This window comes from Periplaneta americana, chromosome 12 (genome assembly GCF_040183065.1).
Source record: "Periplaneta americana isolate PAMFEO1 chromosome 12, P.americana_PAMFEO1_priV1, whole genome shotgun sequence".
Lineage (NCBI taxonomy): Eukaryota > Metazoa > Arthropoda > Insecta > Blattodea > Blattidae > Periplaneta > Periplaneta americana.
The window spans coordinates 170,596,393-170,621,657 of NC_091128.1; the positions used below are offsets into that span (position 1 = coordinate 170,596,393).

General features: G+C 35.9%; 1 protein-coding gene across 1 annotated transcript in view; it reads right to left on the minus strand.

The window, feature by feature from the left end:
- LOC138711171 (uncharacterized) overlaps positions 1-25,265 on the minus strand; it is a 116,779-nt gene that overhangs the window by 13,231 nt on the left and 78,283 nt on the right. Inside the window, exons 4-5 of the mRNA XM_069842526.1 lie at positions 11,392-11,608; positions 5,100-5,284 (exon numbers count right to left, since the gene is read on the minus strand). Of these exons, the coding sequence (XP_069698627.1) occupies positions 5,100-5,284; positions 11,392-11,608 (402 nt within the window). The remainder of the gene's footprint in view (positions 1-5,099; positions 5,285-11,391; positions 11,609-25,265) is intronic.

The following is a 25,265-nucleotide window of genomic DNA, read 5'->3' on the forward strand; positions in this document are numbered from 1 at the left end:
TACACTATGAACAAAGTAAAGCTACACAAGAAATAAAGAGAGAGAGAAAAAATACACTATAAACAAAGTAAAGCTACACAAGAAATAAAGAGAGAGAGAAAAAATACACTATAAACAAAGTAAAGCTACACAAGAAATAAAGAGAGAGAGAAAAAATACACTATGAACAAAGTAAAGCTACACAAGAAATAAAGAGAGAGAGAAAAAATACACTATGAACAAAGTAAAGCTACACAAGAAATAAAGAGAGAGAGAAAAAATACACTATAAACAAAGTAAAGCTACACAAGAAATAAAGAGAGAGAGAAAAAATACACTATAAACAAAGTAAAGCTACACAACAAATAAAGAGAGAGAGAAAAAATACACTATGAACAAAGTAAAGCTACACAAGAAATAAAGAGAGAGAGAAAAAATACACTATGAACAAAGTAAAGCTACACAAGAAATAAAGAGAGAGAGAAAAAATACACTATAAACAAAGTAAAGCTACACAAGAAATAAAGAGAGAGAGAAAAAATACACTATGAACAAAGTAAAGCTACACAAGAAATAAAGAGAGAGAGAAAAAATACACTATAAACAAAGTAAAGCTACACAAGAAATAAAGAGAGAGAGAAAAAATACACTATAAACAAAGTAAAGCTACACAAGAAATAAAGAGAGAGAGAAAAAATACACTATGAACAAAGTAAAGCTACACAAGAAATAAAGAGAGAGAGAAAAAATACACTATGAACAAAGTAAAGCTACACAAGAAATAAAGAGAGAGAGAAAAAATACACTATAAACAAAGTAAAGCTACACAAGAAATAAAGAGAGAGAGAAAAAATACACTATGAACAAAGTAAAGCTACACAAGAAATAAAGAGAGAGAGAAAAAATACACTATAAACAAAGTAAAGCTACACAAGAAATAAAGAGAGAGAGAAAAAATACACTATAAACAAAGTAAAGCTACACAAGAAATAAAGAGAGAGAGAAAAAATACACTATAAACAAAGTAAAGCTACACAAGAAATAAAGAGAGAGAGTAAAAATACACTATAAACAAAGTAAAGCTACACAAGAAATAAAGAGAGAGAGAAAAAATACACTATAAACAAAGTAAAGCTACACAAGAAATAAAGAGAGAGAGAGAAAAAAACACTATAAACAAAGTAAAGCTACACAAGAAATAAAGAGAGAGAGAAAAAAACACTATAAACAAAGTAAAGCTACACAAGAAATAAAGAGAGAGAGAAAAAAAAACACTATAAACAAAGTAAAGCTACACAAGAAATAAAGAGAGAGAGAAAAAATACACTATAAACAAAGTAAAGCTACACAAGAAATAAAGAGAGAGAGAAAAAATACACTATAAACAAAGTAAAACTACACAAGAAATAAAGAGAGAGAGAAAAAATACACTATAAACAAAGTAAAACTACACAAGAAATAAAGAGAGAGAGAGAAAATACACTATAAACAAAGTAAAGCTACACAAGAAATAAAGAGAGAGAGAGAGAGAGAGAGAAACACTATAAACAAAGTAAAGCCGCACAAAAATATATACAGGTTGCATTCACACAAACTTTAAGGAGTGATTAAGTATCATAATTAATTGTATCCTAACTAATCAACTAACATAAACAAGAAACTTGGAATTTTAATCTAGATTGAAAAAGAAAAAGAAAAAAAAGCACAAATCAATACTTCTAGCAGTACCTAAAAACATTAACTAAGACAAAATTTTCCAATTTAATTTTGAATTGTGATAAAGTCCGGCAGTCCCTGACGTCATTAGGTAACTAATTCCAGAGGCGAGGTATTTCTACAGTATAGGAAAATGAGTATAAAGACGTTCTATGATGAGGGATAGAAAGAAGTGCTTGATGTCGGTTTCGAAGAGTTGTAAGAAATTGAAAGCGTGATAACAGATAATTCGGAGTAGAAGTAAGTTATGCATGATTCTAAACAGAAGAGACAGTGAATGTATTGTTCTTCGTTCCTTCAGACGCACCCATGAAAGTAACTGGAGGGAAGGTGTTATATGGTCAAATTTACGAGTATTGCAGATGAATTGTATGCACACATTATGAACACGTTGTAGTCTCTCAGCTAAGAGTGAACTTACATTAGTTAGCAATAATCAAAATGGGCATTACAAGCGTCTGAATAAGATTTTTTTTAGACTAAGTGGTAGAAATTCTTTCATATGAAACAAGGAGTGAAGTTGAGAAAATATTTTTTTTGCAAATGTGTGTTACTTGAGTGTTCCAATTTAGATCGCCATCCATAAAAATGCCAAGGTTTTTAACTGTTTCACTGTATTTAACAATAATCCCATTCAATATTATATGTGGTATAGTACTACTATCAAGAGTGCTTCGTAGACGATTATGTCCCATTACGATTGCTTGCGATTTCTCTGGATTTAACCTTAATCCAAATTTGTGTGCCCACAGTGAAATCGAATTCAAGTCTTCGTTGACGCAACAGAAACAAAACAGCTGTTAGAAAAAGTAGAAATGAGAACAAGGAAGATAATAGGAAAAAGTTTGATTGAATTAGAAGTGAGAGTATTAGAGACCAGTGCCATATACAACCGGTTAGAGAATGGGTATGGGATGGAGTAGGGAATGGGGCAAGCATGTTTCGAGGATGGATGTTAAAACTGCAAGAGATGAATTGCCTGAAGGAAAGAGAAGCTGAGGAAGACCCCGAAAAAGATGGAACGACTTATAAAGTATATTCACAATACCAGTAATCGTTGAAATATTTCTAAACATCACTATTATCTTTACGGAGTTTATTATAGAGAAATGGGTAAATCAAAAGGAATTATAAATCAAAACTGTAAGATAGAAGATACACTTAAGATAGTTGAGATAATGAAAGGCTGTAAGAAAACAAAAACTGATGTCATAAGTGTATCAAAAGACAAGAGCATAGGAGTCGATTGCTAGATATTTAATGCTCAGATTAATACCTACAAGAGATATTGTGAAAAGAAAGTCTCTTAATGGTGAAATAAAATTACTTTCCGCCAAAGAGCAGAATTCCAAAACGGCTCAATGCTTCGAGCAACATTTTAGACATCTGAATGGATGTAATAAATTTTTAATAATAATTTATAATACTATAATATAATAATATAGTACTATATTAATTGTATAAAATAATTTTTATTAATAATTTAAAGTTTAATAACTAATTTTATGCTCGACCATGCCGAAATGTAGTAATTATACACCTGGTAGCAGCCCTTTAATGGACCTCATTAAAGTACACCTATGCATTAAAGTTCAGGTGTTCCACCAATCAGAAAACACCATTGTAGCAAAATGAAAGTGCAAGTATCGATTATTCTCGGATATGCAATCGAAAGAGAACTAGCGAAACGTCACGGAGGCTGGAAATCCAATACTGTCGCAGAAGGTTATGTTCTGTTACTATAATAATTAGCGTTAATTGTAAATAATATTCAAATAAATTAAATTTGTCATCTCGTTTTCAATATCTAAATCAATTTCAAGGTTATATCAAGATTAATGTTTATTTTACTCTCTAGATTATATCAAGGTCAATGACATTTGTTTCTCGGAAAAAATCAATACTTTCGCGTCTGCGCACATCTCACAATTTACGAGATATTGCACAAGGTCAGTTCTACTCCCCAGTCAGATAAGAATAACATGAATACTTATGAATAATTTCAAGTTAGAAATATGGTCGAGCATAAAAAGTCGTATGAAACTTGACTATAATGGTAATTAAGACGCTCGTATTAAAATTATGAAACGAGCGCAAGCGAGTTTCATAAACATACTCGCGTCTTAATTACTACCATTATAGGCTCGTTACATAATGTACTATTATACAGTTCTAATGTTATATTACAGATCTGAAATATGTTTTTAGAAATTATGTACCTCATTTGTCGTTTTTTAAATTCTTGTTTAAATTTTGAAGTTTTTCATTTCTATTTTCGAAAATTACAGAAAAAAAACCTAGCTCGACAGAGAAAATCTGAAAACAGGCTCTGATTCAATAACCTTTAATACCTAATTTAATTTTTTTAATCATGAACTTTTCCAATTTTGACATTTTTTCATTTGTCTTTTCAAAATTACAGAAAACTTGACTTGATACGGAAAATATGAATAACTTACAGTTTCGAATTCAGGACACTTCAGTTAACTAGAATCAGTAGTTTTTTCTTTTGTAGCAAAAAAAAACAAAAAAAATTGAAATGCATATCAAGAGGCAGAGGACGGACACTGGAAAGTTTTCTTTTCTCAATCGTACTATCAGGGACTGGAATGCTTTACCTGCAGACTTACTAAAGGCTTTACCAACAACCAAAAATGCATTTAAAAATAGGCTTAAGGACCTTACTAATAGACGGTAATTATACACAGTACTTAAAGGGTGTAAATGATATGTTGTTATTGAAGTGTTGTATCAGTGAAGAATTATGTTGTGTCAGTGAAGTGTGTTGTATCAGTGAAGAAGTATGTCGTGTTAGTGAAGTGTGCTGTGTAAGTGAAACCTGTTCCTGTCAGTGAAGCTTTATAGTTTATAGTGGCAGTGCAAAGTATTTGAACAGTGAAATGTTTTTGAAGTGTTAGTGAAATCAGGATAGAATCAGTGAAATGTGTCGTAGTTCCAGTGCAGTGAGTGAGTTGACAGCGAAATGAGTGTAATGTTGAAAGGTACTTGTGCAGATATGAACATATACTCGTGGGTTTTAGTTCGATCTTAGTTTTAAGATACAAATTAGAATATTTCAAATGTTATTTTAAGTGATCGTTTCATTTAATTTAGTATATTCTCTGTTGTTGTTATTATTATTATTATTATTATTATTATTATTAGTGTTAATTATTAGTATTATCATTAATTGTATTTTTAATTAATAATTTTATTATTGTCATTATTGAGTGTAATTAGTTACCACTGCCACCGGGTATATACCCATTGCAGTGTGAATAAATACATACATAATATGATTTGTAAATTTACTTCTACATTAAGTGCCAAAGGTACGCCACGAAAATGTATTTTGATAAAAGCTAACAATAAACAGTGAGCGCTGGGCACTTGTTGAGACTCACCTTGACGGCGGGCGTCGCCTCCGTGTCGTTGTCAGCCACGTCGGTGTAGTCGTACACGGTCTCCAGGGAGCTCATCCGGTAGCAGCCGCCTGCGCACGCGCACTCCTCTATCACGGAGTGGCACTGCACGCCGTTCGGCCCCGGCACGCTTGCCGTCCTATTCCGAACGGGTCTGCACGCCGCGTCTGCGCAACAGGTTATTGCTCTTGTGTTATACTGCAGCTCTGGTCTTAATAGCATACTGCGTGTTCAGTTCAAAGTGTGTCATGGCTCGCTGTATGCCGTCATGTTGCTCGTTGAGCCTAGAGAATTCAATCTTCCTACACTTCCACAGAGGCGTATTACCTATGTGCCAGAGAAGTTGCCTAGCAAGCACGGCGTTCATTCTGAAGAGTACTTACCGATACGTACTGTAACGCCGGTAGTGGCAGGAATGTGAACTGTTTGGAAACACGTACTGAGGTGAATTTTTTCTTACTGTCGGGATATGGGGAGAGGGTTAAGACGATTACTTCCGTATTTGTTGACATTAACTTCGACGGTCAACACGGACACGAAGCATTTGATTTGTATTGTGGAATGTTGCCGTACGCAACCGATGATAACAAATACCCTGCGACGACTTGCCTGCGCAAAACACAGTTCGAAAGAGGTTATGGTAGCACACAGACCGTACAGACCGCCATCTGTTGCTACGACGTTCAAGTTATACCGTACACGTTCTCAAATTCAGATTGGACGCCTTGATTAATACGCAACTTCTCTGACATAAAAGCTGAAACTCGTTTCAAATCGCTGACTCACAACAGTGACATCATGACACACTTTGAAATGAACACCCAGTATTTAACGGGATACTCCACTGGAAATGACAACTTTTATCCTAATCATTTTTTTTTTAAATAAATTTTGAGAGCATATTTACTATGTAAAGGACTAACAAAATCCAAATTTTGAACTCCCAAATGTTTTTGTTTTTGATTTTTTAATTTTTTTTTCTAATCTTCTTAGAAATATGTTCAAACCCAAGTTTTTAGTAGAAGCTTCGTTTTTTTTCGTTACATTCACAAGAAATATAGAAAACATTTGTATACGTTCATTTTATGACATATCTCATTTATTCACTTCCAACACATTTTCCTATAATTCATGAAAAAAAATTAATAAAGTAAATGCCTAGAAAGAAACATGCAATAAAAATTTAATTGAGATTCATTAATATTTGGCATAAAAAATTTAGCGTTGAATAAAAAAATAAACTTCAAATGGATTTGAAAATAAAATTAATATTTATCTGAATTAAAATTCTCCCCCGCTACATTGATCTAGTAACTTCAGGGCGCCAACTTTAGAACAAAAAGTTAATAGATTTATAATAATAAATTTGTAAAAAAGAATTCTGATGAAAAAATAATTTTGACAGCTCTTTAAATGTCACAACCCCTTACAGCCTTAATTAAAAATAATCATATTATTCTGTAATCAAAATTGAACTAAATCCATTTGAGGTATGAAAATACACATTATAAAGAAATGAAATAGCCGACAATTTTTTTTTTTTTTTTTTAATTTTCATGATTTTCAGTGGAGTCGCCCCTTAAAATTCATTTTTTTCTCCCGTCTTAAAAAGTGAATGTTAGATCGGTTTTGCGCACCTGTTCAATTAACAATCGGCGCCAACATTTGAAAGTCAGTGTCAAAAGTGCTTTTCGCACGCTGCAGTAATTATAATAGTCAATTTTTAACACGTTTGTTTCATGTTAAAATATCTACTTTTAAAAAGTGTTTAGGCTATGCTTTCCTATACAGTAGAGTTGGGGCAACACGATTCTTTTTCAGAAATAGATTCCAACGATTCAATTACACGTTACGAATCGATTCTAACTATTCGTTCATGATTCTTCTCAGTCTGGAATTACGATTATTATTCTTTTGAATCGTCAAGGAACGGCTCACAGGACATTTCCCTTTGCAAACCACGGATAGAACTTAAACGTTCTACATCTCTCACATAGATGGCATGAGAGGCGATACATTGGATGGTCTCTTTCTGATTGGCTGAAGTAATTCATCACGACCTCCATTAGTCGACAAAGTTATTCAAGACAGTGTTTCCTAATTAAAATTCCTGATGATATACTGGATTATAATTTATCAACTCAACTTTACAATCAAATACATTTTTTGCATTTAACTATGAAAATGTCTGATACGTGCTCATTATTCTTCACACTTAACAAATGCAGTGTTTTTATTTCACTCTTAACCCTTTCCTTCACCATTTATACAGTATTTGGTTCATTAGTGTTAGAAATCTTTGCTTATTATCAGCTGCGTGTTAGTTTGTCGTCTATATCAGCAGATGTTTAACACAACCTTGTTAAAATAACGTAAATCCTTTCTCTCTGTTCGCTCGGGAGCATTCGGCACGATTCGGAAATGACCGCTGACAGGTTACCTCAAACAAATAAATAGAATCGAATCGTATTGTTGGTTACGATACCATGCCTATTCGTTACGCCTCTTTTGAACGACAATCCGCTCGTACCATGAATCGATTCTTAGGGCCCAATTCATAGTCAACACTTATCGTAAGGAACCCTTAAGCAGTTGCTTACAATAATTTCCAATTCATAAATCCCACTGAAGTGAACACTTATTCAAATAAGGTAGCTTGTCAGCTTACTCAAGTGTTTCCTCATTTTTATTGTAATCAGTTGATTAGATATGCAATGGGAGATGATTATGATTTTATTGAATTTATTGAGTTGTATAATGCAAATGAAAATTAACATGTGTCTCGGCAAAACAAAAGATATATCAGAAATACGGAAAATCCTTTAGAGATGTACAATGACCAACAATTTAGGAGGAGATACCGTTTCAACAAGAACACTGTTGTTTCTCATTGAAAACCACAATACAACCATGAGGCTTACAAATTTAAAATACTGGTTGCTTTCAGATTTTATGCTTCAGCATCATTTCAGGTAGGCTTGTGTAATAATACAACAATAACTGATAATAATGTAATAATAATAATAATAATAATAATAATAATAATAATAATAATAATAATAATAATAATAATAACTTATTTTTGTAACACATAAAGCTATTCTGGTTTTCTTATTATTTTGCAGTTGATTTGTGCATATTTATATTTATATTTATTTGCATTTCATAACTAGTTCTCTTAGCTCACTTCTTTCTTCTTCTGTAAAATGCGTTCTCATCATTTTTTATAATTTTTAGCTCTGTAATATTCACTTCTGTATTTGTTTACGATAATAATGCCGATTATTATAAAGTGCCGCTGTCAGTAAACACCAAAAATATAAACATCTTGGAGATAATCATATTTTTGTCCCTTTTGCGGTTGAAACGTTTGGATCATGGTGCAGTGAAGCCAAAGCTCTCATCTCCACCATAGACAGAAGTTTAGTGCAGCTTTCTGGGGACCCTCGAAGCAGTCAATATCTACGTCAGAGCATTGGTATCGCCATTGAGCGCGGTAATGCTACAAGTATTCTGGCGTCCTTCTCCGAGTCCTCTTACAGTAGCGTGCAAATTAATCCGAACACGACATATTTTTACATTTTCTGTCATTGTTGGCCTCACAGCTGCTCATACCGCTTTAATTGACATCTGTAGTACGTGTAATTCCATTGTTGAAGGTCTGTCATTATTTTTTTTTATAATATGTGACATTTTGCCTGTCGTTTTGTACTTATAAGCATTTCAGTTGTGTTGAAGACTTAATACTGCAATCCTGTGTACATTCTGTCGTCTTCACACATGGATACAACTCCACGAAAACGGTCTAAAATTATAACATTAGCAGAGCATTCTTCTATGACACAGAGGCAAATTGCTGCAGAATGTCACATCGGTTTGGCTACTGTTAATTCGATCATAAAACGATACAGGGAGACTGGATCCATCACACCCCAGAAAAAAGGAAACTGTGGCCGGAAAAGGAAGACTTCACCTGCAGATGATCGTTTAATTGTCAGGAAGAGTAAATTAAATCCTAGACTAACTGCTGTCGACTTACCCCGCGAGTTAATGGCTACCACCGGGACGAATATTCACGTCACAACAGTGCGGCGTAGGCTTTTGGAAGCTGGATGAAGGGCTCGTAAGCCTATTAAGAAGCAACTGCTAACCCCTGTTGTGTGCAAAAAAACGCTTAATGTGGGCAAAATTACATCAACACTGGACAGTGAATGACTGGAAGAATGTACTTTTTTCCGATGAGTCTCATTTCGAGGTCCATGGCCACCGTGTTTCTTACGTACGGAAAGGATCCGAAAAAGTAACAGCAGCTCATCTCCAACAAGCACCCAAATACCACCCTAAAGTAATGTTTTGGGGTTGTTTTACACATGAAGGGCCTGGCGCATTAATACCTATCAAGGGAATGATGAATTCTGACAAATACATTCACTTATTGGAAACCAGAATCGTACTCCAGCTGCAAAAATCATTTCCGGATGGCAGAGGTGTGTTCTAACAAGATCTGGCACCATGCCATACGTCTCGAAAAACTACAGAATTCTTCAACAAGAAGAATATTCAGGTACTCCCCTGGCCAGGCAACTCAGCCGACATCAACCCCATTGAGAACTTGTGGTCAATTAGCAAAAGAAGAATGCAAAAAATGAATTGTTCTACAAAGGAGAAGATGATTTCTGCCCTCATTGGTGTATGGTTTCGCGATGAAGAAATGAAGAATATTTGTGGGAAATTAGTGGAATCCATGCCAAATCGTCTCAGAGCTGTTATTAGGAACAAGGGAGGCCACATAGATTACTGAGGTATGTCTTTGACCCTTTTTTATCCCGTTGAGTGTTTTTTCATAAGTAATTACGTTGTTCGGATTAATTTGCACTCTACTGTATTTAGATGAGATTTTCTTCCTTTAATTATTCGATTTATTTGTATTTTATTATACAGAACCTTAGATATTCTATTACATTTAAATTGTTGATAATGTGGTCTGCATAACTTATATATATGTGATACAGTTTACGTGAATTTTATGCAAGTATTGCTGATGTTGTAATTAATATTTACAATGTTGTAATAATGTAAGTTAAGAATTATTATGTTTGTCTATAATTTTGTTTTGTGTACCAATACATAGTCAGTTATTACCATAATTTAATGCAAACATATTTTTTAGTATTATGAATGTTTCACATTTGCCGTCTATTATACCGATTTAACAATTTGAAGGCGTTGGAAAACAACTGAATGTGCGAAAGCACTCACGTCTAGCCATGTTGCCATATTTCTTTCGATGTCAAGGGAATGCTCAATGCATATGAATGAGTAGCGTCTCTGCAATACGATCTGAAATAAGTGCTAAGGAAACGTTCATTACTTAAGTGTTTCCTCATTTTATAAGTGACGACTATGAATTCGACCCTTAGTATTCTTTATTATTAGTCACTCGAATGAACGACTCGTGCGAATCGACCCCGAAAATCGAAAAATCGAAGGAGAATTGGGAGGAAAATTTTAAAAGGTACGCAAAACGCGTCCTTGCAAGGGGTTGGGGGCTGTACAAAACTAAATATGTGAGCTCCAAGCCTGTTGGCCACTAGTCTCACTCCGGGTTACGCTGCTCCCCTGAAGGAGCTCTAGAAAATTTTGAAGGGGAAGCCGAAATTGGACGTAACCTCTTAGGTACCACATACGCGAGGGGGGCTGAGATTGATCAATTGATCACGGAACGGGGCGAGGAGGAGTTGGCTGGTGTTTGCCGTTAGGATGGCAAGACGCCGTCATCTGTTGTTCGATGACAAAGCATGTGAAGGCCGTCGGAAGAAGCGCCGTGAAATCTAATCTGCAATTTGAGAGGTCCCTGTCCTTTCAATTGCGACTTATTGAGTGACCTCGTATATTTAATAGACTATTAATATTATCTGAACTAGGGCATACATCGTTTATAATAAGGGTGGAATATATATGGGGAAGGGCATATAGGTCCGTGGCCCATTTCTTATAGGGCTCATCCCGACATTTGTCTTACGCCTGAGGAAAACCACGGAATACCTTAGGCGAGATGAGTTGTCTCATATAAGAGACTAGCCAATTTGGCTATTATGTAGGAGGTGATTGTTGTCATGAGCCTTGTTGAATCGTCTCAATTTTGAGACAAGTCCCAACTCTACTGTACAGTTGTATTCAAGTTTAGGAACTAAATGGAAGTAGAAATCACGCGAACCAATCAAAGAGGCGCTGCGCTAGTCACAGAACTCTACTGTTGCACGCAGGCACTCACCTGAGTTGCAGCGTCCGGCGCAGATGCCCACGTCGAGGTGCGTCTCGTAGGGCGTGCCTGGGTACAGCTGCAGCGTGTGGGGCTGGCGGGCGCAGCGCCCCGGAGAGCGACGGCACTCGCACTCCTCCACCACGGCCAGCTCCTGCATGCCGTGCAGCGTGCTCACGCGCTGCAACCGCGACTTGGCGGGCACGCACGCCCCGTCCCCTGGACACGGCTGTGAAGCAGAATGGCACACGATGCAGTCCATTGGCCTACCTCATTTCTACGGATTCTCGCTTTCTTGTGACATTATACTGCAATAATTGACAGCCAGCCTGACCAGATAGTCGAAATGGAACCGATACGTAGCTCGGAAACAATGGATGTTTCTACATTTAAGATACGTAAAGGGCACAAATATTTCTTTTAAATATTGTAGCACTTGTATTTATTGTACCATTAAACAAACATGCACGGATCACTGAAGATCATTGCTTCTATGCCTATTTATTTATTTATTTATTATTTTGCTAATAATTGTAACATAAATTATAAAATATACAGAGAAACTTTAGCTCGCCCCTGAAAGAGTAGAACTCGTGCTCAGGGGCTATGACTATTGAGTAAGTCTATCAAACAGCGTCAGATTGTCTTTAAGAACTGAGCAACCACACGTGATTTTGTGAAAACACGTCAAGCACCTATTGAAAATTTTCTTGCAATCTCTCCATATACTACACCTTATGGTTAGTTTACTTCTATACCTTTCAAATGATGCATTTAGTAGGGGAGAGTCGGGTAGTATCGGACATCGGGTAATATCGGACAATGAGTTTCTTTCATCTACCACACGATGATAGTACCTGATTGACATGGTTACGTTTCTGTGATGTCGCATAGAGAAACGTAACCATGTCATTTAGGCACTACCATATGCTGATAGATGAAAGAAACGCACTGTCCGATACTACCCGTTGTCCGATACTACCCGACTCTCCCCTATAGATTCCAGGCGTTTCCCTGGTTCTAGATAACTTCTCCGTTTCCTATGTTCGATGTGTTACATACATTCAGGGCAGTCCGGAAACTTACTGATTGCCCATAGTATATCTTACAGTTTGCTTAAGTAAGTTCTATAGAAAGGATAATAACGTACCAAAATTTGAAATTTTGCTAAATAAACTAATCAAACCTCTTTAGGTTATTTTGTCGCTTTCTTGACATCAAGATCAAGGTATAATTCCTCATTTTTTACAAATAAAATTTATCCATTCCTGCAGAAAAACTGTTGGCAGCAGATCTAATAGATTAGTTTTCCATTTACCTTTGACTTTCCTGATGGTGCAGAGATATGTAACTCCAAAACGCTGAATATTTCTGTATCTACACAGTTCAAATACTAAAAAAAATCTCGCAGACATAATTTTTACATTACTGGAAAATATTTTAAAGTGACAAAAATTATAATGAAGATGACTACTGCTACACAGATTTCAGTAACACTTCAAATATTCTTACAAGCGAGGATAAGAAACTGCGTCGCGAAATAGGAATTCTTAAACCTTCTAGCCAGTAACTAGTAAGACAGAAAATGGTGTTCGACAAATTATTAATAAAGATCAGCAGAATGGGTAGAGCGTCGGCGTCAGCATTTAAAAAGGAAAATCTTCTTTCACATTCCGGTAAGTACAAACTAAATTTATGGAATATAAGGACCATGTTTATGCCATATTAGCTGGGAATTAAATCAATGGCTTTTCGAAAACACGCTATGAATTATTTAATATAAAACCATTTTAATCTCGAAAAGGAAGCAAAAACGAGCAAAATTGTATTAAACTTTTTTGTTTGAAACATCTCAAAGAATAACCTTCTGAAATTAATGATATTACTTACGGTTCACCTTGTATATTGCCAGTCACACTTTGTTCTCACTCCACCTCTTTCAATACAGGATGACAAATTTCAACTTATTTAGAGGTTAACCTTCACATCCTCCAGAACATTTCCTGGACGGAACACTGAAAGGGTTAATATTAACAATTCTTAACTGTAGATTGATTTCCATAGTGTAATGGATATGCCAGTAGTGTAATAATAATAAATAAATTTCTAAATTAAAGACATCAGCTCAAAGAATTTTGAGTGACCACAAGGGTCCTGAATACAATAAACATGTATAATAATGGGATGTGATACATTAAAGAAAAAGAAAGTTAATTGTTGAAGGCAAATATAAGTTGATTAATTGAAATAGAGATGATGATGATGTAATATTTGAAGAGAATCCTTGATAATATTTATAAGAATAGACATTACATAATCAAAAGGAATGTGAAGTTCCTTAAGATAATTCCACGTGAATTTTGTGATTGAACCTCTACTGCCAAACAGCAAACCAATGACGGACCATTGTTTAAGAGGGACGTTGTACTTTTGAGAAAGATACGGCAGACAAGGTTCCTATATGGACATCTTCTCAATATCAACCTCGGTGGCCTGATTTAGGTTTCTTTCGAAACGGATAGTAGGGTCAAGAACAAGAGCCCATTTTAAGCGTCCGTTGATAGCAATAATGTCTGCCCGTCTAAAAGAACCATCTGATGATACACAATGTACTTCCTCATGAATCTCCCAATTTAAAGTTTTTAACGATATCGCCAAAGCATGTCGTTCACGATGATGTCTAGCATTGATCAGCAGCTCGCCTTTGGGGCATTGTCCAAGCACGTGTCCAAGTGTTTTAAGCTCGCTACAGTCTGGATGACGGCAGCGGGTTGTGCTTAGAGTTCTGCCCGGTATTGCGCGAACCGCCGAAATATTGCTTGACATTTTTAAAGCATTGGTCCATTCTGAGGAAGATAGGCCCTTTCGATTGCTTACCCATGAGTTAGCCTTGGGGAGATCACTATAAACAATAACCCCTTTACCACGCAAGGTATGGTTTGTCCAAGTTTGGAATGCGTCATTTCTTAAGTGTTTACGAATTTTACGACCTGACCAGTTGATAGCATCAATAGCTGTGATATTCAATTTTGACAGAGCAGAAACTTTTTCACTTACAAGGTCCCTAACATTGTGGAGATGGGAGTCATCAACACGAAGAAGAGTATTACAGATATTTATGTGTTGCACATAAGCTTCCCCAAGATGCTTTCGTTAACGAAAGACCACGATATTTTTTTAGGGGAGTAAACTCATATTCTTGCTCTTTATGAAGGAGTAGGGAGAGAGAAAAAACAAATTCATAGTCTTTGCATTTAGAAATTGTGTCTATGCGTGTGTCCTGAATGCTCACGTTGGCTAATTTGGATCAGGATGTGAGGAGAAAATAAAAATACTACTTTAAACACACCAGCAAGCTGTGCGAGTAAAAACTGCGAAATATGAAAATGTGTCGAAAACTCGGAGGTCCGGCTCCTTTCCCACAGTCCCTCAGTGTCACGCGAGCTTCGCTATTATCTGCTATTATACCGACCGTCATTTTCACATTTTATGTTGTTCGACTTGCGGCCTTGAGACTTTGCGGGAGGCATCTCGCAGGTTTCTATGCGAGAGAGCTGCAGTGGGCTCCAACTGGTTGAGAATTAAGTTATCATATCCATCACAAGGATGAACACGATGCTGCTGCTGCTAATATAACTTCTTTCCAGCTATTTTTACTTTTTAATTATACAGAATAGCCTATAGAGAAAAGTATTGCAATTCTGCAGAAATTTCATTTTGAGATAGTGTACCATGGATAATTTTTTTTGTTTCTGAATTTTACTGCTACCTAGCCGACTCAAACTGAAGTAGATTGTAGAGAAAGCCGCAAGGTAGCTCTGGCCATAGTGCCGGTTTGATTTATTACAAAGTGTGAGTTGTGTAGACCAGCGTTTCTCAAACTTTTTTGAAGTGGGGACCACTTTTTTAAGTCAGAACAATTCCGCGGACCACCTTACTCTTGTTCCCTTCGAAAGCAAATTTATCATTTTTGTAGCATATTTTAATACCAATATACTTATATTTTAAAATAGAATTAATTAACTATAATACTTTTCTAATTATATTTTTTGTAGCCAATCACAAGTAACTTATAACAAATTCTGTGCATTGTTGATTCATCGCTTGCTTGTTAGCAGTTAATTGTTTGAAATCCTTCTTACGCTAGTAGTTGTCCACGTCTCTGTTAAATAGTGCCCATTACAAATAATGGAAAACTGGCTTCGATCCGGATCTTTGAAAAGAAAGAAACATGAAGATAAGTTTCATTTAGGCAGTGCTAATATCAGAAGCTTTGTGTGAAGAACTATATTAATTATAGTGCCATTAAAGACATACTTATCTAATTCTAGTGGTAGCTATTCAAAGAAAAAACACTTTCGTAAATATGACAAGAGTTATTTGGAACTTGGGTTGACTTGGTGTGGCAATGAGAGTGAACCAAAACCTCGGTGCGTTGTTTGTTTGCTTTGAATGAGTGTATGAAACCCGCGAAATTGAAACGGCACTTACAGACGAAACACGCAAGTGTAAAAAGTAAACCTGTCGGATTTTAAAATAGGTGGAGTCTAGAATTTCTTATATCGTCATCTACAAAATTAATAAAAAAAAATTAATGCAGAAACATGCCCGATTTTCAATAAGTACAGATGCAATTTGGCACGTTCTATTATTGGTGTCGACGTACAGTACGTGCACATTTAAATGTGCATACTGGGTATCAGAAAAACTATTAAGAAAGTCATCAATACATGAAAAGGTTCCTCTGTTACTTCGGTCCTCTGTTATGAATTCGGGTGGTCCCTGGCTGGGTTACAGGCTCGGCGCCAGATATGCAGGAGAAGATGGCGAGAAACGCCACGTTCATAGTGCTTTAAATCCCTCTTTTGTTGCTGAGAGTAGAGTGGGAAGTCGGTAGAAGGTAGGGTAAGAAATTTCATAAAATATTAGTACTGAGAGAAAAAGGGTAAGACGATTGCCATGTATCATTTTCAAACTCTGAGATTTTCAGCTATAGTGTGATATGCAATTAGTTTGAATTTAATTTTTTCTTCTGTCATTTTCGAAGGACCGCAAGGCCAGAACTCGAGGACCACAAGTAGTCTGCGGACCATAGTTTGAGAAACGCTAGTGTAGACGAAACAATTTTTCTGTACCAGAAGTAAATATTTCGTTCATTGTTATACCTTTATAACAAGAAACCAAATTGTATTTGTAACTATCAATCAAAATTCTAGAGCTCCTTCAGTGGAGCAGGGAAATTAAGAGTGAGACAAGTGGCCAACAGGCTTGGAGCTCACATATTCAGTTTTCTCAGCCCGAACTCCCTTGCGAGGGCAAGTTTTCGCGTACCTTTCAAAATTTCTCCTCCCATTTCCCCTACTGTAACTACTTAGAAAATAATAATTTATTACACATATTACTAATACATTACTTACTTACTGACTTTTAAGGAACCCGAAGGTTCATTGCCGCCCTCACATAAGCCTGCCATTGATCCCTATCCTGAGCAAGATTAATCCATTCTCTATCATCATATCCCACTATTATTTAAAATGAACTTGTAATGAAACTGTATAGTTCGTACAGAAACATTTTCTTCACAAAAATTACACATAATTTATTCTGACAGACAAGAAGAAAGTAGATGGCGTGCAGCACATACCAACGTTTCCACGGTCAATAGCGGCACGCTTGCGACGCGTTGCAGCGGGAGCGCAAAAACCAGACATTCCTTCGTTCTACAATTGCCATATTATAGATTCGACTAGCGTCTCTTTTCAAAGACGTCTGAACGGATCAATGGACTCTGATGTAATGTATGGTGCTCATTTTATTTATAAAAAGTTGGAACTTTAGAAATGCACATCAATTGTGTATCAAAGAACCTACGTCAAGAAAATTCGCAGAGTCCGTTTAGTTTTTCAAGTGTTGCTTTGGACGAGACAACTTTTTAAATCCGGAGGAATTTATTTCACTTCTGAAATATTCTGTTTACGTATTAGCGGCTTCTGTGTAATCATGACCTAGCCCTGATGCGGACAGGTGCGTTACAACAGAAGAGTGACCAGTGAGTGTTCCCTACATAACGAAATATGCTCTTTCTCTATTGTAAGTTGAGGGAAGATAAATTTGCGATGATTATAATTGAGGGTATGTCTCCAAAAATTACCGATTTTATTATAAAAATTGGAAATTTATCTTTTGAAGAGGTGGAGAACTTCAAATATCTTGGAGCAACGCTAACAAATACAAATGATACTCGGGAGGAAATTAACACAGAATAAATATGGGAAATGCCTGTTATTATTCGGTTGAGAAGCTTTTATCATCCAGTCTGTTGTCAAAAAATCTGAAAGTTAGAATTTATAAAACAGTTATATTACCGGTTGTTCTTTATGGTTGTGAAACTTGGACTCTTACTTTGAGAGAGGAACATAGGTTAAGGGTGTTTGAGAATAAGGTGCTTAGGAAAATATTTGGGGCTAAAAGGGATGAAGTTACAGGAGAATGGATAAAGTTACACAACGCAGAACTGCACGCATTGTATTCTTCACCTGACATAATTAGGAATATTAAATCCAGATGTTTGAGATGGGCAGGGCATGTAGCACGTATGGGCGAATCCAGAAATGCATATAGAGTGTTAGTTGGGAGACCGGAGGGAAAAAGACCTTTAGGGAGGCCGAGACGTAGATGGGAAGATAACATTAAAATGGATTTGAGGGAGGTGGGATATGATGATAGAGAATGGATTAATCTTGCTCAGGATAGGGACCAATGGCGGGCTTATGTGAGGGCGGCAATGAACCTCCGGGTTCCTTAAAAACCAGTAAGTAAGTAAGTAAGTAAGTCAGTAAGTAAGTCAGTAAGTAAGTTAATAAGTAAGTAAGTATTATAAATTTCATCATGTATGTAACTTAAAACATAGGCTATCAGCAGCAGGATTGCCAACTACAGTGTTTTCTCTTTATAAAAGTAAGAGGAATAAGGAAATCTACAATATTTCGGTTAGTCAATTGATATACTTTTATACAAAGGGCTTACATAATTTTACATACCTGTAATAGGCCTAATTATTGTAACTGCACAATATAAGTTACAACATAAAGAAAACATTTCATTAACAAACATTTTAACCATACTTGAAGGATGATTTACGATACAAGGATACAGATGTTGATCCCACGGTATGACAAATGCCTCAGTTCCAGTGGGGAGTATGTTGAAAAATAGCGCAACAATTGCTGTATCTGTTTCAATAAATCTTTCCATCAAATTGTGGTTTTTTGTAAACGACCCGAGGGAAATTTGCTTTCTGGACGGCCTCGTAATTGCGGTGGAGTGGCTAAAAATTTGTATAAGCACTTGTTTTGACATTATTAACATGGTGCAAGAAAAAATTTAACTTTTTTATCTGCCACCATAAGAATGTTTGTTTGTGAGTTCCGCATGCCTGGAGTAGGCAAACCATCAGCAAATACTGTAGAGAGCTAATACCGGAAAGCAACGCGATTAACATGGTGTCGGGCGGCGACACGAGAACACTAGCGCTGTCTAGCGGCTTGGTTTGAACAATGCTTCCAATATGTATTGCTTCAAATAACGTACGAAGCTCTCTACTGTATTTGATTGCGTACATATCTAGGAGGGGTTGGAAGGAATTGTGGTAGGCCTATTACTATATAGGCCTACCACAATTCCTTCCAACCCCTCCTAGATATTACATGAGAGCTAAAGAAATCAGTACAGAACGGTCAGATTTACATTCTCGTTAATTTAATTGTCATAACTATTGAACGAACATTATGATGCTAATAATAATATTATAAGATGTTTTAAAAGAGATATCACATTGGTGAAAAACATCATTAAAGCTACAGTATAGCTACTGCACATACTTCTTAATTGTCCCATTAACTCTCTATTCTCCAGGTTACTGATGCATTACTATTTTAGCCTTTCTGTTCTTTTTTCCAGTCACTGTTCTACAACTTACTCTGTCACATTCATTTTTTACAAAACAATTGATCATTACGTTAAGGAACTTATTAACGAAAACATGTTTACAATCTTTACATACTGAATTAGTTTGATCTATTTGTTTAAAAGTAAGGGCCATTAACTTGGTTTTTACACCTTGTCTGCTTGATGAAAGAATTTTTCTAAAGTGCGTGTGAAATGTTGATCGAATAATTTTAGATAAAGAAACTAATAACTTGTGGGAATTAGAAAATTAGCACTGTCATACTTTTTATTTGCAATATGCTGATAAATGCCTGTCAAGTTTTCAGATTTGAAACTAGCTAGTTCCAGTTTGAAAATCTCATGTGGTATTCTGCTACAAGCCCACCCTGTCACATATGTTAATGCATTATCTGGAATCATACATTGATCATGATTGTCCTCTTCAAGTTCAGCGATTTCTACAAAACTGTTTTCTGTTGCTGGATAATCACTGCAGATTCTAAATGAACTTTCTTCAATCTCCTTCTTCGTAACTAAAAAATCACTAACTTCAATTTCACAGTTGCCTTTCTCTGAAGGTGTTAAGAGCTGGCAGCTCATAATTCCTCTGACGGCAGACTTGAATTTACAGCTGTCAGGGATAATGTTATAACTACCCTTAGAACGCACGACAGAGAAAATATTTTCAATACAGTCTTGTGTTATACGTCTTGTAAGCAGGAACCGAAAGTTAAAATTTTGTTCCAGATCTCTCCACAAGTGACGTAGAGCTATTATATTTTGTATCCAACCCTTAAAGCAAGGTGGGTTTGTCTTTTTTTCGCTCAGAATTTTTAATTTTGAAAACAGACTTTCCAGTTTTTGTAGAGTCGTTCAATGACAAGAAGTAGTTTGTAAAGCCCTGCGTGAGGATTTAGCATCGTTCATGGTCGATGAATTAAAACAGTCAAATCCACGATCCACTAGCTCTATAAACTCAGTTGTTTGAAGAGCTTCTTCAGGTTGTGACTGAAACGACACATGAGTTTTTATGGCCTTGCTGACTGAATGACTTAGCACCTGTGCAGCCAGACAAACCCTCATGGGCGAGAAAGGTGGAAGTTCTATATGTTTTTGTCTCAAATTTGGGCATAATCGTGGATTCATATCTTTATCCTTATTATACAGTTCAACAACATGTTGCCACTTGTATACTTCATCTTTGTACGAAAGGTCGTGCCGCTTAAAGTTGTTTCGTACTGACTTTAGGAGATGTGGTGTGTCATGCAAGAAGTACACAATTTCTCCATCTATTTCAATAAATGGTTTATCAACCTCGCATCCCAATAAATTCCTCATTCTAATATTACTGGCTGGCTGGTCACTAACGACTACTTTAGGAAATTAGCTACATATTTACTAACCTCGCGGATGGCTTCGGAAAGAAGATCTTTTAGAACATCACCGGGCGTGGAATTATTAGGTAGGAAATATCCTATTATCTGCTTGTAGTTGGTTTGCAAGCCCCTAATCATAAATACTAAAGCCTGATTTGCGGGTTTCAATTCTCCACTTTCTGTTTGATTTTGACTCTCGTACGGTCCAAATTCTACAAAGCCATCGAATAAATCTGATTTTGCATCATACGAGAAACTTTGTTTCAAATATATCTCGTCAAGTACAATGGAAACAACTCTCTGAGCTGGTGTCAGACTTCTCGATTTTATCTTAAGCAGTTGCATTATTGCCCATTGAAACCTGGACCCACACCCAATTGTTGCAGCCAATTACGTAAGGAGCGAATAGTCGGCAGACAGAAAGTCTTCCTCAAGTATCGATATGCATTTGGTGAATAATAATGCAATGCCAGTGCGAAATTTTTTTCATACTCGGTGTATCGCCTTCCCATAGGTTTTCTTTTTCTTAGCTTCAACTGAGATTTAAGAAATGAATCTTCTACCAGCGATTGATCACATTCTGAAGATGAATGAGATTTTTTCAATTTTTGTACGTCAGCTCTTAGGGTTTGAATGAGTTTCCTTTGTCTTGACATAATTTTCTGCGCATTCCTTAGTTTGTTAGTAAGAAATTGTATTTTTTTCTCAGACGAATTTTTTTCTCTTTTTGGAGTTCTAACATTCTCCAAGTTATCTGTAACAAGATAAATTTTGTGCTTTATAAGGCTTACAACATTATATTTCGAAACATTTTATACTGTAATCATATTTGCTAGTAAATAACAATTACGATATTAGGGCCAGGAATATAAAAATACAACAATCAGGGCTTACTTAAAAGTTTGTGACTTTGTAGAATGCATAGGTTATATTAGAACAGGTAGTACTGTATCTTACTTTTGTCACAGTCTATGTAGACTATGCTTCTAGCTCGCTGCAGGCAACACAAGAAATGTTTCGATCTCCTCTCGCACGGCCGACCCTCTCGTCAACTTATTCAAACCTTTCCGCTTGGAGCGCTGTTAGTCGATGTCGCACATATGACAGCCAGCTTTCCGGTATTAGTATCTACAGTATTTGCCATCAGGTCTTGAGCATTATCCTAATAATGCAGCCTGCAAGCAGTTGGACATACTGAGTTCCAATACGTGGCGGAAAACACAAATCTATTCTTCTGAACACTGCCACCCTGAAAGCTAACAAACAATCACTAGATTTCTTGTTTATTATGGAGAAACGATGATTAATAGTGGATAGAGCTGGACGTTAGCACTAATAGTTTTATCAGTAACATATCCGAATAATCATAACTATTCTGCTGTTTACCTGATTCAGAATTGAAAGCTAAATTGCGGATGCACAAGCAAATACTGACTTTGGAAAGGCGAAGCCTTTTCTAATTACAACTGACACACATTTTAACTTCTTAAGGTTCACAGTTACAAAAAGTTAACAATATAGATAATGCCACTGTATTACTACTTGAATGCAAAAATGATGGATGTCACTTTCTTGTCGAAAATGAACCAAGACTGTCAATGCATAGCTTAAGACATATAGAATGTACATACAGAGTTATATGGCATTAACACTGATAGTCATTGTCCAGTAATGAACGGAAAATCACAGTTAAGCTTTGAGCGCTAAGCATTTCAAACTTTCAATCGCTTCTCCTGCAAAATGTATTCCAAATGACATCCATCATTCTTGCAGTGGACTATTCACTTGTGCTTAAAGCACGTTGTAAAAATAGTACATAACATCGCATAAAGACAATTCATTACTACATTTCTGCAATTCAGTGTACAAATCTCCACCGCACTTGTACTCCGCTAACCAAGCGGCAGATCTGAGGAAGAAAGTGAAAGATCAAATTGGTAATTCCAATGTACAGTTTATGTTCACGGAGGATTTCTTGACGCACTCTCATTGAATCACCAGTACTCTAATCCCTGGTGCAGAAAGCAACAAAAACTGCTTTTTGTAACACAAGGAGGGCACCATGGGTTTCCCATGAGAGAAACATCCAAAGAAAACATCTGGACTCTGCGCCCACGCCTGAAATTGGGCACGGCACTCGAGAAGGAGAAGAAGAAACGAAAAAAAGAACAAGAAAACCGACAAGAAGAAAGAATGAATGAAATAGCAAAAACGTTGCATTCCCATCACTCGAGTGTGATCGTGTGCTGAATGACTGCAACAGTCACAGTTTCAGGTCCACCATTTTTTATGGAGCCTGTTTCAGAGGAGCATCTGGGGTCACCAGGGGACATTTGCCCCTTCGGGTTATTGACTCCTCACTAAAGAGAAGTGGTCGTTTATTCGTAAAATGCTCACAGAATTGCAGCATATGTACAAGGTAGTGCAATTATAGCCTGTGCTGCACGGGTCGTAACTCCGGGACTTTAGGCAGAGCCGCTTGCAGTCGTGTGAAGTTGCCGCGAGTTTTGAAATATGAATATAAACATCATGATTTAGCAACAATATAAAAGATAAAACTTCCCGACATTCAAAAAAACCATTAACATTTACCTAAGACTGGATTGATAGACTGCATTTCACTTTTAGTTCGGAGTTCCTGGAATATGTACGTACATAGCAAGTTCAGCAGGTTAAGAAACGCTTCATTTGCAAGAAGTAAATCGTTTTTAAGAAACCTATTTCTTTAAATAACAGTTATGTTCGTATGCAATTACAGTACTAAATTCCAGACAAAATATTTAATGATGTCTCCAGACGTTTTAGGTAAATGTTACAACTACCAAAGTGACTCCGCATCCAGAGAGAAATTCGACACTAGAAACATAGCAATAGAGAAACACTACGATACAATAATGATAATACTAATAATAACTAAACCTTAATAAATATAGATATATTGTAATATAAATGACACTCGGGAGGAAATTAAACGCAGAATAAATATGGGAAATGCGTGTTATTATTCGGTTGAGAAGCTCTTATCATCCAGTCTGCTGTCAAAAAATCTGAAAGTTAGAATTTATAAAACAGTTATATTACCGGTTCTTCTGTATGGTTGTGAAACTTGGACTCTCACTCTGAGAGAGGAACATAGGTTAAGGGTGTTTGAGAATAAGGTGCTTAGGAAAATATTTGGGGCTAAGCGGGATGAAGTTACAGGAGAATGGAGAAAGTTACACAACACAGAACTGCACGCATTGTATTCTTCACCTCTCATAATTAGGAACATAAAATCGAGACGTTTGAGATGGGCAGGGCATGTAGCACGTATGGGCGAATCCAGAAATGCATATAGAGTGTTAGTTGGGAGACCGGAGGGAAAAAGACCTTTAGGGAGGCCGAGACGTAGATGGGAGGATAATATTAAAATGGATTTGAGGGAGGTGGGGTATGATGATAGAGACTGGATTAATCTTGCACAGGATAGGGACCGCTGGCGGGCTTATGTGAGGGCGGCAATGAATCTTCGGGTTCCTTAAAAGCCATTTGTAAGTAAGTAAGTAAGTAATATAAATATAATACTGGACTAAACAAAATTTTGTTCATATTCTCTATTCGACCTAATTTCATATTTGATTAACTTTCGTGATAACTTCAGAAATTTGCATATATGACGTATAAATACTAACTAATTTATTTTCTATACCTAAGAATTTCTCGTGAGTCTATGGGATAATAAATATTAGTTAAAATGAATAATTCAGAATATCAACTCAAAACTCAGAGGAAACATATTTATTACGATCTTGCCCCATAATCTCTATGGGGCAAGATCGCTAATGTTGTCGAAATATCAAAAAGTGCACTACTACAGACGAATATTAAGTGCAGTGCCCTTATTATCGACAAGATAAATACGTCTGTGTGTTTATAAATCCCACAGCCATTCAGTAAGGGTTGCCAAAGGACACAGCATGCTGAACAAATAAAAATAAAATCAGTGTTTGTGTTATTAGTAATTACGATTATTATTTTCAAATGGAAACTACCCTTGGGAAGGTACTTTTATTCATTAATTATTAGTAATCAGGGAGAATATAAAGACATTCAGGTGTACAGGTGCTTACGTAAAATCTGAACACAATAATTATTTCATTACGTCTTTAGCAATAATTTTCAAAATTTTTAAAGGAATTCCAAAAATCTTTAAACATTCAACTGAGAATTTTGGAATTATTCCCCTTGCTCCGAACAATAGTCCAAATACAGTACCTGAATCTGTCCTTGTATATGATAACAATCCCTAAAGTGTTCAATCGTAGAATAATTTCTTGCAACACTTTTTCGGAAAGTTTCACTTTTATGTCATGTTACAGAGAATGATAATAATAATAATAATAATAATAATAATAATAATAATAATAATAATAATTTATTTATTTATTTACTTATTTATTTATTTATTTATTTATTTATTTCGAATATTAATGTGCAAAACAACAGCACAAAGCCAATTACAGTTTAGCACAAATAAAAAACAAAACAAAACAGAACAAATGATTATGAGAATGAATGACAGAA